The sequence below is a fragment of the Leuciscus leuciscus genome, assembly GCF_965113295.1.
Source record: "Leuciscus leuciscus genome assembly, chromosome: 15".
NCBI lineage: Eukaryota > Metazoa > Chordata > Actinopteri > Cypriniformes > Leuciscidae > Leuciscus > Leuciscus leuciscus.
This window is the reverse complement of record NC_138739.1, coordinates 21,405,921-21,419,507: the sequence shown is the minus strand read 5'-3', so window position 1 is coordinate 21,419,507 and position 13,587 is coordinate 21,405,921. Positions and strand designations below refer to the sequence as shown.

Here is a 13,587-nt window from a genome sequence, read left to right as displayed (position 1 = left end):
AGAAAACAAAGCACACACTTTACACTCACACAGACAAACTCTTGTGCTTTAACTTCACATCTACACAACACAATAAACCACAAACTAACGCGGGGCTAGTTGTAACACACGTGGTTTAAAACTTTCCACACATGCCAGCATGACAAAACTTAGTGTATTTACTAATTGCCATATCAACACTATATAGAGCAAAAATTGAGCCAAAAATCTAAAAATCTTTGGAAGAAATCACTGAACATTTCACGAGTTCATTTGCCCATATAATCTTTAAGCTAATAAGGTTAAGCGTATTTAGTAGGGGTGTGACGAGATCTCGTGTTACGAGATCTCGCGAGATTAAAACGCGACGAGATTTCTCGTCGAGGTGAAACTTTAGGCTTGTTTGAGATGAGCAAAATCTGCGCAGAACCGATCACCGGTGATCAGCGCGAGATGCATGCCGGTTAGAAATGTGTCCGAGTGCGGACCGCCTGGCTCTGATGTCATGCTGACGTATGTCAAAAATCTCTCGCGAGCGCAAGGCGCACGTGTCGGATTTTGCAGTCGAGCGCAGTTGCTCTCCACCGACTGCGCTTATCAAAAGCACGATGGGAAACGACTTGCTGACGACACAGCTTAATGCTCATTGGTTTAAACAACTGTGATGTATTGTTCTCTTTTAAAATGTTTGATTTTAAAACTCTAATATCAGGTTTTATGTGTATATGTTATGTGTGAATATTCCCAAACTATCTGACAGTGCGATCTCTTTGGGTTATGTAATTTAATTTTTATAAAAAAAGAAAATAAATAAAAACACATATGTCTGTATTAAAGAAAAAAAATATTGATAAACATGTATTTGGAATGGAATTAAATAACAAGTACTTTGGGTGTCTTGTTCATTTTTATTTATTTTCATATAAAAGCAACATAACTTGAATTACATCCAGTTTATTAGCAACACTGCACAAGCGTGAATCCCGCGATATCCATCTTTGATCTCGCAATGGTCAGATCCACTACGAGAAGAGAGATCTGTCCGGCTTGCCTGCGCTTTTTTCACTCCTCCCCTCACTGCAGCCGCCTACTCTCGACTACATTTCAGGCGAGGCAAGGCGCATCTCAAACAAGCCTAGTGTCTCGTGAGTTGTTGTGATATCAGTGATGGAGCGTGAGGGTGAAATTAGTATTGAAGATGCCCCTGCCACTTTTAAATCATTTGTGTGCCGCGGGCCAATCACACACACACACTCTGTGTGCGCGCGCGCACACACACACACACACACACACACACACACACACACACACACACAGTGTCCCTCGCTCACTCACTCACTCACTCGCACACACACACACACACTCACGCACACTCACTGTTGCTCGCACTCTCACTCGCGCTCGCACTCAACCCGTCGTGGAGGACCGTTAAAATTAAACATTCTAGTCTTTCTGTCGTGATGTCCTGAAGCATCGCAGACGCGTAGGTTATCGCCCACTATGACACACTATACGAAATTAAACGATCGAATCTTGCGTCCCGACGCCCGTTGTCCGAATCTCCACGAAACGGATCGTGCCAAAATCGTGCTAAAATAGTGTAATCTGAACCAGGCAGGTAATAAACATTTGACCTATCACGCAAAGAACCTATTAAAGCACTAAGACATGGGAACAGTATAGCTAACATTCACATATCACAAGTCATATCGACATCGCAATATTAAACAATGTTATCGCACATCGCAGCTTTTCCTCATATCGTGCAGCCCTGCCCAAAGGTCTCAACTGCTGCCAGAAATCGTCGACATGCTTATATTCTTGAAAAAGAACATGACCATAATCTTAGGCTGTTCTGTGTATAGTTAATTTATCTCTTTTTCATGCTTGAAGAACATTTTTTTTTTCTGTTTGAACTTGTAGTTTTGAGAGAGCAGTACTTTGATTATGGATACACACTTACTGTTTGCATTTAAAATGTTATTTCAGTTATTTATATTTATTTTATTTATACTGTTTTATTTTTTTATGTTCGATTTGTGGAAAGGAGTTAGATTTCTAATGTGAAATCGTACAGGGGAGAAGCCAGACGGTAGAGTTTATAGCAAAACATTTTGCAGTGTTTGCATGTCCTTTACTGCATAGAATTCATTAAAATAGAAGTAAAATAACATTCATTACAAGTTGATTTCAAAATGCACCTAAATTGTTTTGCATTTTGTGATTTTCAGTTGAATAAAAGACTATTTTCCTTTCATATATTTCATCACTGAGGATTTCTTAAAAATTGTGTAAAAATCTCGTCTTGTCTCGTTCTCGTGAACCCAATCTCGTGTCTCGTCTCGTCTCGTGGAGTAAGCGTCTCGTCACACCCCTAGTATTTAGGGATGTAGGACGAGCTCGAGGAAGCAGCTTCAGCTCCAGCTCAGATAAACCTCTCAGTGGGACTACTAATGCTCAGTCACTATGGCAGCAAGATGCCTATGATGGTGGAGCTGGGGAGATGGAGGAACGCTAACAGCTGATGCCAGAGCAAGATGAGCGGCTGCTTATATGATCCGGCAGTTCATTGAGAGATTAGATGGGTTCACTCCTCCATAAATTAAGTTTGTGAACATCACTTATTTAATCATAGCAAAAATAAATTTCTTACTGAAGTTAATTTTTCATCTTAGTTTTTAGTGTTTATATACAATGAGACAAATCTGATATTACTGCAATCTTGTATCTGTTATTTAACAGTTCTTTAATGCTGATCTAACCAGCAGAACACACTAGCCGGGTTTAAATCCCAGTTGTGCAGGTGGGGCATGTTGTCACACTGCGTTACAATGAGCCCCTATTAGAAATATGCTATTCTATTATATACTTTTATGAATTATATTCAGAAACCATGAGAAAAGGTGCATAAAGACAATGTTCAGAGAGTCAATGTTCAGAAAATTTTAATTATTATTATGTTTTGAATGTTGTATAGTTGTGTTATCCTGTGTTCATTGTCAAACTCAAAAAATATTGTATTTTTAATTATAAAAAAAATGCCATTATTTTATATGAAAAGGTTAATAATTGTATTTTATTGAAAAAATATTTTAGTTTGTCTTGTTGGCTATATATTTTTTTGATTAGATCAAAATTTTAAGCTGTCATATGTTAATGTGCTCTACCTATGGGGCATGTTGTCACATTTCACTTCCATTCTTTCGGGGTAAATCAAGAAAAAAAGTACACACTGTATTAATGAAACAAAAACAAAATTGTACTAGACATGTGGGAAATTAATATGGGAAAAAATAAATACTATGAACCTAAGTGGATTTACTCAAACTGAGAATGTCAAAAAGTGTTAGGTCGTGGCCCGCTCTCCCCTGTATTGAGCTCAGAGAGCAAGTCTGGACGTCCAAAAACTTTTGAAGACTGATGGTCATTCATTACTGTTGTGACACTGACCTCTGCTGGTGGAAATGAGTTATTGAATGGGACAAGTTCGCAATAGATTTCAACATTGAATTCTATAGTGGCTTCAGAGGGAGATAAGAATGTTTAATTTGCAGCTCATTATTACTCTTCCTGTTTTGTGTCTAATTCATTGTAGTACAATGTTACAGTCTAATCCATGAGATTTAACTTGAGTTTTGTTTTTACAACTATTTTCCATGAATAGGTTTACATGCATTAACTTGAACTTGAAGGTCAGGAGAAATTAATTCACACCTGTTATATCCCACCACATTATGTCCAATTACATAACAATGTTCAACCTGTCAATCATCTCCATCTGGTTGTTAGTGTAGCATAAGGTATGGGAAATCATAATGACATAATCAGAGAGAATATTTTAGAATAAGAGTATATGTTCCTTAAAATACATAAACGGTAACCCCCCTGTAAAATAATACAATGATATGTGCAATAACAATTGGAGAGAAAAATTAACATCCGTGCCGCGAGATGTTTCATAAAGTGGTGGGGACATGTCCAACCTGCAGATTACTCCTATGTTAGAGTAGCTTAGAATAGAATAGAATAGAATAGAATAGAATAGAATAGAATAGAATAGAATAGAATAGAAAGCCTTTATTGTCATACTCACATACAATAAAATAAACATAATTCTTCAGAAAATAATAACTTAACATGAATAAATGTGTGACATTCGCATATCCTTCTTGGAATGAAGCATTCAGTATTGAATGTAAATTTAAATCAATGACAGGACTAATTGTTCATGATAACCAGAAAAAAACATTCGAACACTGCAGTTTATATCTGAATTTTTCTAATGTTCTTCTCCATTTCTCACTTACAAAAAACAAACAAACAATATTCCACATTTATTTGTATAGCGCTATTCACAATATAGTGCATGTTTCGTGATCGGCTATAGAGTGAGTGATCTGTTATCAGAGGTGACTGTGTCCAAGTAATGTCCACATGTATTTCAACATTTATTTCATTTCACCGTGTTCAACATCTACATCTGAGGCTTACTTTGGCATAAAGAGACAAACATTATCAGTGCAGAGAGAATGTTTAATAATATTTCTTCATAAAATAGACAATTGCCACTCCTACAGCCTAAAATATCAAGTATAAAAGAACAAATCTGCTAACAACACTTCAGCTAAAACTCAAATCATCTGTCCATAAATTACCACATAATACAAACATTAATAATACTGACAGCAGCTGCAAAAACGTTTTGTTAAACAGTGCACTATTTACTGTTTTACATTAAAGTGAAAGTGAAAGTGAAACATGACGGCCAAGTATGGTAACCCATACTTGGAATTTGACCTCTGCATTTAACCCATCCAAGTTAATGCACACACATTAGGAGCAGAGTAGTGAGTAGTTAACACACTGCAAACGTGGATACACACACCCAGAGCAGCGGGCAGCCTTTGTGTGGCGCCCGGGGAGTGATTAGGGGTTAGGTGCCTTGCTCAAGGGCACCTCAGTCATTTCCCACCGGTTCTGGAATCGAACCAGCAACCTTCGGGTTACCAATTCAACTCCCTAACCACTAGGCCATGACTGCACCAACGACACCTTTCTTCAGAAAAATTAAAACTTCATATGATTAAAAACGTTACATTCAGAAATATTATCACATTAGCTATATCTTGACTGAGGAGTTCACTGCTTCACTAGTTCAAACTTCTTGCTTGCCAATTTCATTGCATTGTTTGATGTGTAAATTCCTACAGTTTATAAACCACCAAGATTATCATATTGTACTGATATTTTGCGAATACTGGTAGGCAGAAATCAATTATAAATGCCCTGTTTTAAGGATCTTGTCTTTAGAACAGAAGTTTTGAAATTATTCAAAGGCCGCCATTAAACTTTTGAAAGATGCTTTTTTTTTAAACTTCACCAAGCTAACCAGTCAAACCCATTATAACATATTGATTGCTGTAAGTCCCTCAAACAGTCAGCAGAGGGAGTCATTAACACACACACAGCACTGAACACATTTAGGGCCCTATTTTAACCATCTGAAACATGTATCAAGCACGAAACGCAAGTAACTTTGTGAGATTGTGTGTATGCTTGTGTGTATTTCCTGCGTCGACAGAAGAACAACACGACTAAAACTGTGACGACCAGCAGCAACAGCAACAACAGCGATACAAGGAGAACTGGAGTTTGGTGAGATTCTACAATGATAAAACACACACAGTCATTAATCTACAGTTAGATTCTCAACAAAGATGAAAACAGCAGATCTGATTTTTACTTTATAAAACAAAAGAACAAATTCTCATCTGTTTGATAAACACTCAACCATCTATCAATACTATTGATTATGTATGACTATGTATTACCCTTTCTACAAAACGAAAATTATATTCAAATTAATTTATATAATTTATAGGTAATAACGTAACCTTTAAAGGATGTGCTTGGAAACCCTCTCAAATGGATTAAACAGCACATGAATGTAAAAGGACATAATTAGTCAATATGCTCAAATGTGTTTGAGAACACACATCTATAAAACATTTGAGAGATAAACGTGACATTATTAACAAGTCCAATTATGGACAATGAATGTGCCCAGTGTGAAAACCCCCTAATACTGACGTACCTTCACATGGTTGGCAGAGTTGCGTGATGTTGTCCAGATGTGTGGTCTGGTTTCTGATGGGATTGTTGATCACACATCTGTATGAATCATCCAGACACTGAAGCTCCAGAGGTAGAGAGAGACTGATGCTGAGATCAGACACACTGATGCTGGACAATACACTGATTCCTCTGTACCAGGAGAGAGTCACATCACTCACATTCAACACTGAACACACCAGTGAACAATTCTGACTAGATGATCTTTCTGACACTGAAGGGTTTTGCAATGAATCACTGATGACAGGAACAGTTAGAAGACCTAAGAAACATGAAATATTTTCAATGATCAGAAACGTTTAACTTTGAATCCATAAATAATCTAATATAATCTAATAAATTCTCTAATTTAAATATATTTAAACTAATAATAATAAAAACATTTGAAATGATTCAGCCCATGAGTTTACTCACCATATACAGCAATACTGAAACTCCTGTGTTTGATCCTTCCATTCATGAGCTGTACTTTATAAAGTCCAGAGTGTAATGTGTTGATGTTTGTGATGGTCAGAGATCCTGTCTTCTCATCTAACTTTAATCTGCCTCTGAATCTCTCCTTCTCACCACTATCATATATAGAGATGGTCTGTTTATAGATTTCAGCGATATGAGTCTCTGAATTTTGAAGTCTAAATGTCCACAGTATCAGTTCATTTCTCTCTATTTCAGTAACATCAGTGTGTAAAGTGACAGAATCTCCCTCCATCACTGATATCGTCTCAGTTTCAGATGTATAAACACCAGACACACCTGGAACAAAACAATCAGCATAACATAGTCACAGCCCAGTTAGCAAATGTCACCTATTAGACGTTGAATAGACGTAAATCTTCAACGTCTAATTAAAACAGGTCGATCTTCAACGTCTTGATGGAATATGTAAAACTCTTTAAATTTATTTGAGATAATAATGAACATGGTTTGGTAGTTTGTTTTTCTCCGTTATTTTAGCTTATACCATGGTCGGGGTGAATACTCGATTCTGATTGGCTGCAGGGTGTCCATTAAAAAGTGATAGAGGACACCTAATAAATAAACCGTCAGGCATAACCAGGGAAACTAGTTACTGTTTGTAAAAACTTTAGATTTCGATTGTAAAACTAATTAAAATATAAACTAATGTTTTAAAAATGTGTTATTTTATTATGTGTATTAATGGACTTCGTCGGGCATTAATCCTTACAGGTATAACAGATTTATCCGGTCTTAGATTATAAATTGAAAACATGCACTGTTAGACTTTTCAAGGGTTTTTTACAGTAACTTACTGGCAACACTGTTGCCAGTAAGTTACTGTAATTAAGAGTTACAGTACCAAACCATATTTCAGTTTTACAGTACATGGTACTGTAATTGTGTAATACAGTGCATTACTGTGAAAACGAAGCTAATCAGTACACTACTGTAATTATTTTTATTTGTACTAAATATAAATTAGATTTCATAATTTTGATATATGATTAATTTTATTTTTGTCCTACATAAGTACTACTGACATACAAACCAATTAGACAAAGTTATCACAAAATACCATTTTTTTATTTAAAACATTTCATATATATCACAAAATAAACATGCCAATGCTGGAAATGAGTGAAATTTTTACACATTAATGGGTGAGTTTAGAGACAACATTTTTTGTGTTAATTTTAACTCATTCATTGTGTTAATGATTTTAACAAAGTAAATATGTCAGAAAGGTTAGCACAAAGATGTGTAAACATGTTAAATTAACACATTATGTGCTGTCCTTCACTGCACACATTTTTAAAAACATACATAAAACCATAAACAAAACATTAGCATTTGACTAAATGAATGTAGAGTCATTGGTTGTTTAGCTTATACAAGTATTATAATGAAATATCAACCATTACATTCATAAAACTGCGGAATATAAATACATTTTTAAGCAGTCAAAAAGGAAATGTCCAACACAGGACAAAACACAGTTCTTTTCACAATACATGACACATATGTACACTGGTGGCCAAAAGAAGTATTTAAGTGTCTTAATGTTTTTGAAAGAAGTCTCTTTGATGCTCAAGAAACATTTCTTATTATTATCAATGTCTGACTGTCTACTCCTCCATCTTTTCTACAGCATAGGAGTAAAAATCATCATCAAAATAATCTTTAAAAAGCAAACACAATGGTTTTGTCCACCTTTGCGAATAAATTAACTTCTCCAAAGATTGGTTCCTGTTCAGAACTTGATTGACAACATCAGAATGTTCCCTGGTCTGTGTGCGTGTCCACAAACACTAATGTACTCAGTCCTTCAGATGAGATCCCGGTTCCAACACTATATAAGAGAGAGAGAGAGAGAGAGAGAGAGAGAGAGAGAGAGAGAGAGAGAGAATATTAGTGTCACATTATTTTTAACCTCCTTTTTTGTCAATTTGTATTATTATTTTCACAAAAATTTAAGAATATATATTTGTAAACAGCTTTTGTCAATAAATAGCATACAAAGAACTAAATTAAATTATGCCAGATTAAATTTTAATACTAACAAATCCTAAATCCTGTCCAAAAATGCTGAGATCCATAGAAAGAAAGACTGAAATCGATGATTTTAGCCCATTTCAGCTTGTCTGCAGTGAAGGAGTTCCTGTTAGTGACAAATACACAGTAAGACACATGCAAGAAATCACTGTGTGATGATCGTTCTCCTTCCTACAGTAGTTAACCCACCTGTGCACTGATATTAGGACCTTCCTGGTCAGGTGGGACTGCATTGGTAGAGTCTTCTGCCTAATAAAATATAAAAATAATGCAAAAATATAAACTTAAGTTGTTTAGAATGCTAGATTTGGTATGAATTAGTGAGAGTTTTACTTCAGTGCTTACCTGGATACATTTAATCTGGTGAGACTGAACAAAGACAATGGTCCATCTTCTGATTGGTTAATTTGCTGTGAAATAAATATAAAGTTAGACATGATGCAAAGGTCACTTATTTGATATAAAGTTAGCCAATTTTATAGAGATTTTATAAGATATTGTAAGCTACCTAGTCTGCACCAGTTTCTCCAAAGCAATTTTAACATATTGCTAATCATTTCAGCAAACTTATCACAAAATATATCACAAATGGCCTAACGTTACCTCTGGAATCTTGCTAGAAGTCACTGGCGCGAATTGGCGCTTTGTTGCAGTTGCCTTTAAACACATAAAAATGGAAGTAAATATTAAATTCCATTAAAAAAAAAACTATAATATGTTATAGTTTGCAAGCTAATGCTAAAACTATAAAGGTTCTCATCAGTAGGCCAACATTATCTACAACTAAAACAGAATTTCACATTAGTTTATTCACATTTATTGTTAATGTAACGCGTTGCTCGTTGGCATATTTTAACTCGACAATTCAATAATCTAACAAAGTGTGTAAAATGAAACGTTAGCTCAGTTTACCATGGTAAAGTTCGTTACCGCCATGTTGACGAGTAAGTTAGGCACACGTTATAAGGTTAAACTGGGCACAATCCTGTCAACACACACAGAATGTTTTTTTGTTTTTTTTTACCTTGCTTGCTGATCTCTCTCTCGGTGAAGTGAATTCCGTCTCTTCCCTGGACCAGACACGAACGGCGCGATCCAACAAAAGACAGACCCCACTGATATTACACTGGATGCTCTGGCGCGAGTCGCGACACGACAAATCCCAGACAGTGTCGTGATGCGCCGCGGGCCGCGGCCGTTATATTTCTGACGTACGGTACTCCGAGTCCAAGCGCTCGCGCTATTTCTGACAAGGGACAAACAGGTTTGCATTTTGTATTAAAGGTCCAGTCGCTTCAATGTGTCCAATATAGACAGCCTCTGGCTATTATAGCGTTGTAGACACGCGGTGTAAGGCAAAAATTAGGAAATAAAAAGCACGATGGAATGGTGCCAGCCAGAGAGGCCGTTACGTCAAATACAGTAGCATACAGCAAATTTAAAAAATACAGTAAGTCTCTGTATGTGGTGTTAGACGTCACAGAAAATTCCCATGATGCAATGGGAATCACAGTTATTTACTGTAAAGCGAAATAGCAGTATAATACTGGGGGGTTTAAAGTAAATAACTGTAGAAATTACAGAAAAGTCTAACAGTGTGTGGTATCTTAGATGATCAGTTGAAAACACGTAGTCAAACAGTCCGGCCGAAACTAAACATAAACGGTTGAAATCACGTCGTAAACCAGTCCAAGGCGGACCGACTTATTTTAAACCATTGTTTACTGGGAGATCACCTCAGATATCTTTGAGTTTTTTTTTTAAGAAAGACTCATTTCTTAAACCTAAGAGTTTAAACAAAGTACATAAAAGCTAAATATACAAAAAAAGCATAAAGCTTCATCCTTACATTACTGTCCACACTAATAAGATGCACCCTAATGAAATAAGATCTTAGATCATCTTCCCATTTGCTGTTAAGCTGGTAACAGTGTTTGAATGTAGTTGTTGCTGTGTCAACTTTAAGGGCCCTATCATACACCTGACACAGCGCAGCGCCAGGCACAACACAAGTGTTTTTTGCTAGTTTCAGCATGACTCAGTTATCTTTTCCGCGTCATGCGCCACGTTGTTTAAATAGCAAATGCATTTGCACCCATTTGTGCGCCCATGCTCTGAAAATGAGTTTTTATGAATGAATGGCTTGCTCTAACAGTTGCTCTGGTCTTCGTCAACAACACACGCTTTTGCACCTCCTGCTGGTGAGGTCGACTAACAGCAGATGGAGAGTATGCTCAGTAATCTACTGCTTTTCCTGCAGTTCCTTGGATGTCAGTATTGAATTTACTGTCGAATTTGAACCACTGAATTTGTGGAAAGAAATTTGCAAAGCGAAATAAAATGGACCGAAAATTGCCTGTTGAATATTATAGGTTGCATTTTTAAACAGTTTGAATATTTTGGAAGTTAAATATGAAAGGTGAATATGGATTATTGAATTTTTAATAATGAAAATGTGTTTCAAATGTTTTGAATTGAAATATTCACAGCTTAAATATTCAACCATGCTGAATTTCATCCCATAAAAATGCAATCCCTAAAAATACAATGCATTAAAATGCAAGCATGGTTAATGCAATGCATATATATATATATATATATATATATATATATATATATTTTTTTTTTATTTTTTTTTTTATTTTTTTTACGTGGTGCAATTCAACAGGCTTTTTTGTTTCAAAATCATTTGGAATTATTTTACTTCCATAGTTGGAGCGTTGCTATTTTGAGGCAACTGAAATAAAAACAAAAACGGTCTAAAGTCAATGGCGCAATCTTTTATTTATTTATTTATTTAAAGAGCGCAGCATCACACAAACATGCCAAATATTAAAAATAAAAGGATTACAATGTAAAATATTAATATTGTTTACATGTAAAAGATATGGTGGAATCCGGCTTGTCCCGTATAGGTCTGCTTACACGCTTTAACCTCGTGCACGAGCAGATCCGTTTCCTCTCTAGAGAAGCGTTCAGTCTACCACTTGCAAATTCCATCATGTAAATAGCGAATCCACCATGGCCTGAGCGCAACTGGCTTTTAAAGGGAATGGGATATTACACTGTTTGTTTTTTTTGCACATTATGCCCAAAACACACCCATTACTCATTAAGAGAATCCTTTTAGACCATGCGCCGGGAGCGCCGACCATTTTTCCTGTCCTTAAAGGGTTAGTTCACCCCAAAATGAAAATTCTGTCAGTAATTACTCACCCGCATGTTGTTCCAACCCCGTAAGACTTTCGTTCATCTTCGGAACACAAATTAAGATATTTTTGATGAAATCTGAGAGATGTCTCACTCCTGGCCGTATGCTCACTATTGGCCGACGCTGGTCATGTGTGTGATGCGTGTGACGTGCAACACAGACGCGCTGCACAGATTTACTAAGTAAACACACTCAGGCCCACGGAGAACATAACGAATAGTGGAATAAAGTCGTTAGTTTTTTGGGGGTTTTTCGCACAAAAATTTACACCGTTTAATTTACACGCACAAATATTCTCGTCGCTTGATTAACATATGGTTGAGCCACTGTAGTCACTTGGACTATTTTAACAATGTCTTTAATAACTATTCTGGGCCAGCAAGTTTTGATCCCTTAAGAAGCCTATGGAGGAGTGAGACAGCTCTCAGATTTCATCACAAATATCTTAATTTGTGTTCCGAAGATGAACGAAGGTCTTATGGGGTTGGAACAACATGAGGGTGAGTAATTACTGACAGAATTAAAATTTTTGGGTGAACTAACCCTTTAAACTATAGAAAAAGTGGATAAGTGCGCTTATCCACTCCATACACGCCATAAGTGCACTTGCGTTCTGCGCTTTAGACCATGCTAATGATTGCTATATAGGGCCCTAAAATGGCAAAAGACTTTAACAGTTTAATGAAACGGTCAAAAAATTACTTAAGTAATATAATGATACAATGTAATCCCTAAGAAGTTGAGAAATGATTTGAGGAAAGTGATTCCCTCAGTCAGTTCAATTGAGTAATGGGGAAACTGACTGAATGTGGTCTTTTCATTGAATTAACTTAAATGTTTAAGTACAGATAAATTAAAAGGCCAACAGAGTAATATTATATTTTGTTGTTTACTTGAATTAAATAATTTATAAATAAAGTCTTGTTTTTCACACCAACAGTTTATAGGGTTACACAACATAGCTGAACCTCTTCAATACTGAAATAACATTATATTAATATTTAATCAATAAAAAATATAATTACAATACATGCAGTAAAATTAATCAATTGATTAAAAACTCTGCCATTTAAAAGTGAAATTGACCATATCAGAACAATTAAAATCACACTATAATGAACTACAACAGACATGTTTGTCATCTAGGCTACTTTAACTTATCTTTCACCATTTATAATTGACAAGAATTATCCTATGAGACAAGACATGTGACTATAAGAACTAAAGACACTAAAATGCATAACTTACCTGCTAAAAGTAATGAGCAAAAAAATAAAGATGTGTAAACCATTTTTTTTAACAGCTCAAACAGTTTGTAAGCCACTATTCTAGTTGTCTACGTCTTTTCCATAGATGGTAAGAAAATAGTTTCGCTTTTCTGATTAAAAAGAAAAAAGAAGCAGCTAGGATAATACTTCGAGGAACTACTCCATTCAGCATAAGATCCGAATAACAGGCTCGTTTGAGATGCGCTCATAGACAGTATAAGAAGGATGCGCTTTGCCTTAAAGGGATAGTTCACCCAAAAATGAAAATTCTGTCATCATTTACTCACCCTCAAGTTGTTCCAAACCTGTATGAGTTTCTTTGTTCTGCTGAACACAAAGCAAGATATTTGGAAGAATGTTTGTAATCAACAGATCTTGGTCCCCATTGACTTCCATAGTAGGAAAAAATATATACTATGGTAGTCAATGGGGACCGAGATCTGTTTGGTTACAAACATTCTTCCAAATATCTTCCTTTGTGTTCAG

At 35.8% G+C, this 13,587-nt stretch overlaps 1 protein-coding gene and 2 long non-coding RNA genes across 3 annotated transcripts in view; 2 read left to right on the top strand and 1 right to left on the bottom strand.

Annotated features, from left to right (window-relative positions):
- The window catches only part of LOC309475721, a 105,332-nt gene that overhangs the window by 15,743 nt on the left and 76,002 nt on the right, over positions 1 to 13,587 (top strand). The gene's annotated exons all lie outside the window — the stretch shown is intronic.
- Positions 294 to 2,055, top strand: LOC309475715. Its single transcript, XR_014197804.1, has 2 exons — positions 294 to 1,238; positions 1,297 to 2,055. It is a non-coding gene; the product is annotated as an uncharacterized lncRNA (long non-coding RNA).
- LOC309475654 (T-lymphocyte surface antigen Ly-9-like) lies at positions 4,522 to 13,313 on the bottom strand. Its single transcript, XM_082138555.1, has 4 exons — positions 13,082 to 13,313; positions 6,526 to 6,864; positions 6,074 to 6,373; positions 4,522 to 5,642 (listed from the first exon to the last, which is right to left on the bottom strand). Exons 1-4 carry the CDS (start codon positions 13,122 to 13,124, stop codon positions 5,473 to 5,475), a joined length of 852 nt encoding a protein of 283 aa, XP_081994681.1. The 5' UTR covers positions 13,125 to 13,313; the 3' UTR covers positions 4,522 to 5,472.

Coding starts and splice junctions, on each gene's coding strand:
- LOC309475654 (XM_082138555.1), bottom strand. CDS start 13,124: ATGGTTTACACATCTTTATTTTTTTGCTCATTACTTTTAGCAG. Junction 6,374..6,525: donor TTTCAGTATTGCTGTATATG/GTGAGTAAACTC, acceptor CATGTTTCTTAG/GTCTTCTAACTGTTCCTGTC. Junction 5,643..6,073: donor ACTCTGCCAACCATGTGAAG/GTACGTCAGTAT, acceptor TTATCATTGTAG/AATCTCACCAAACTCCAGTT.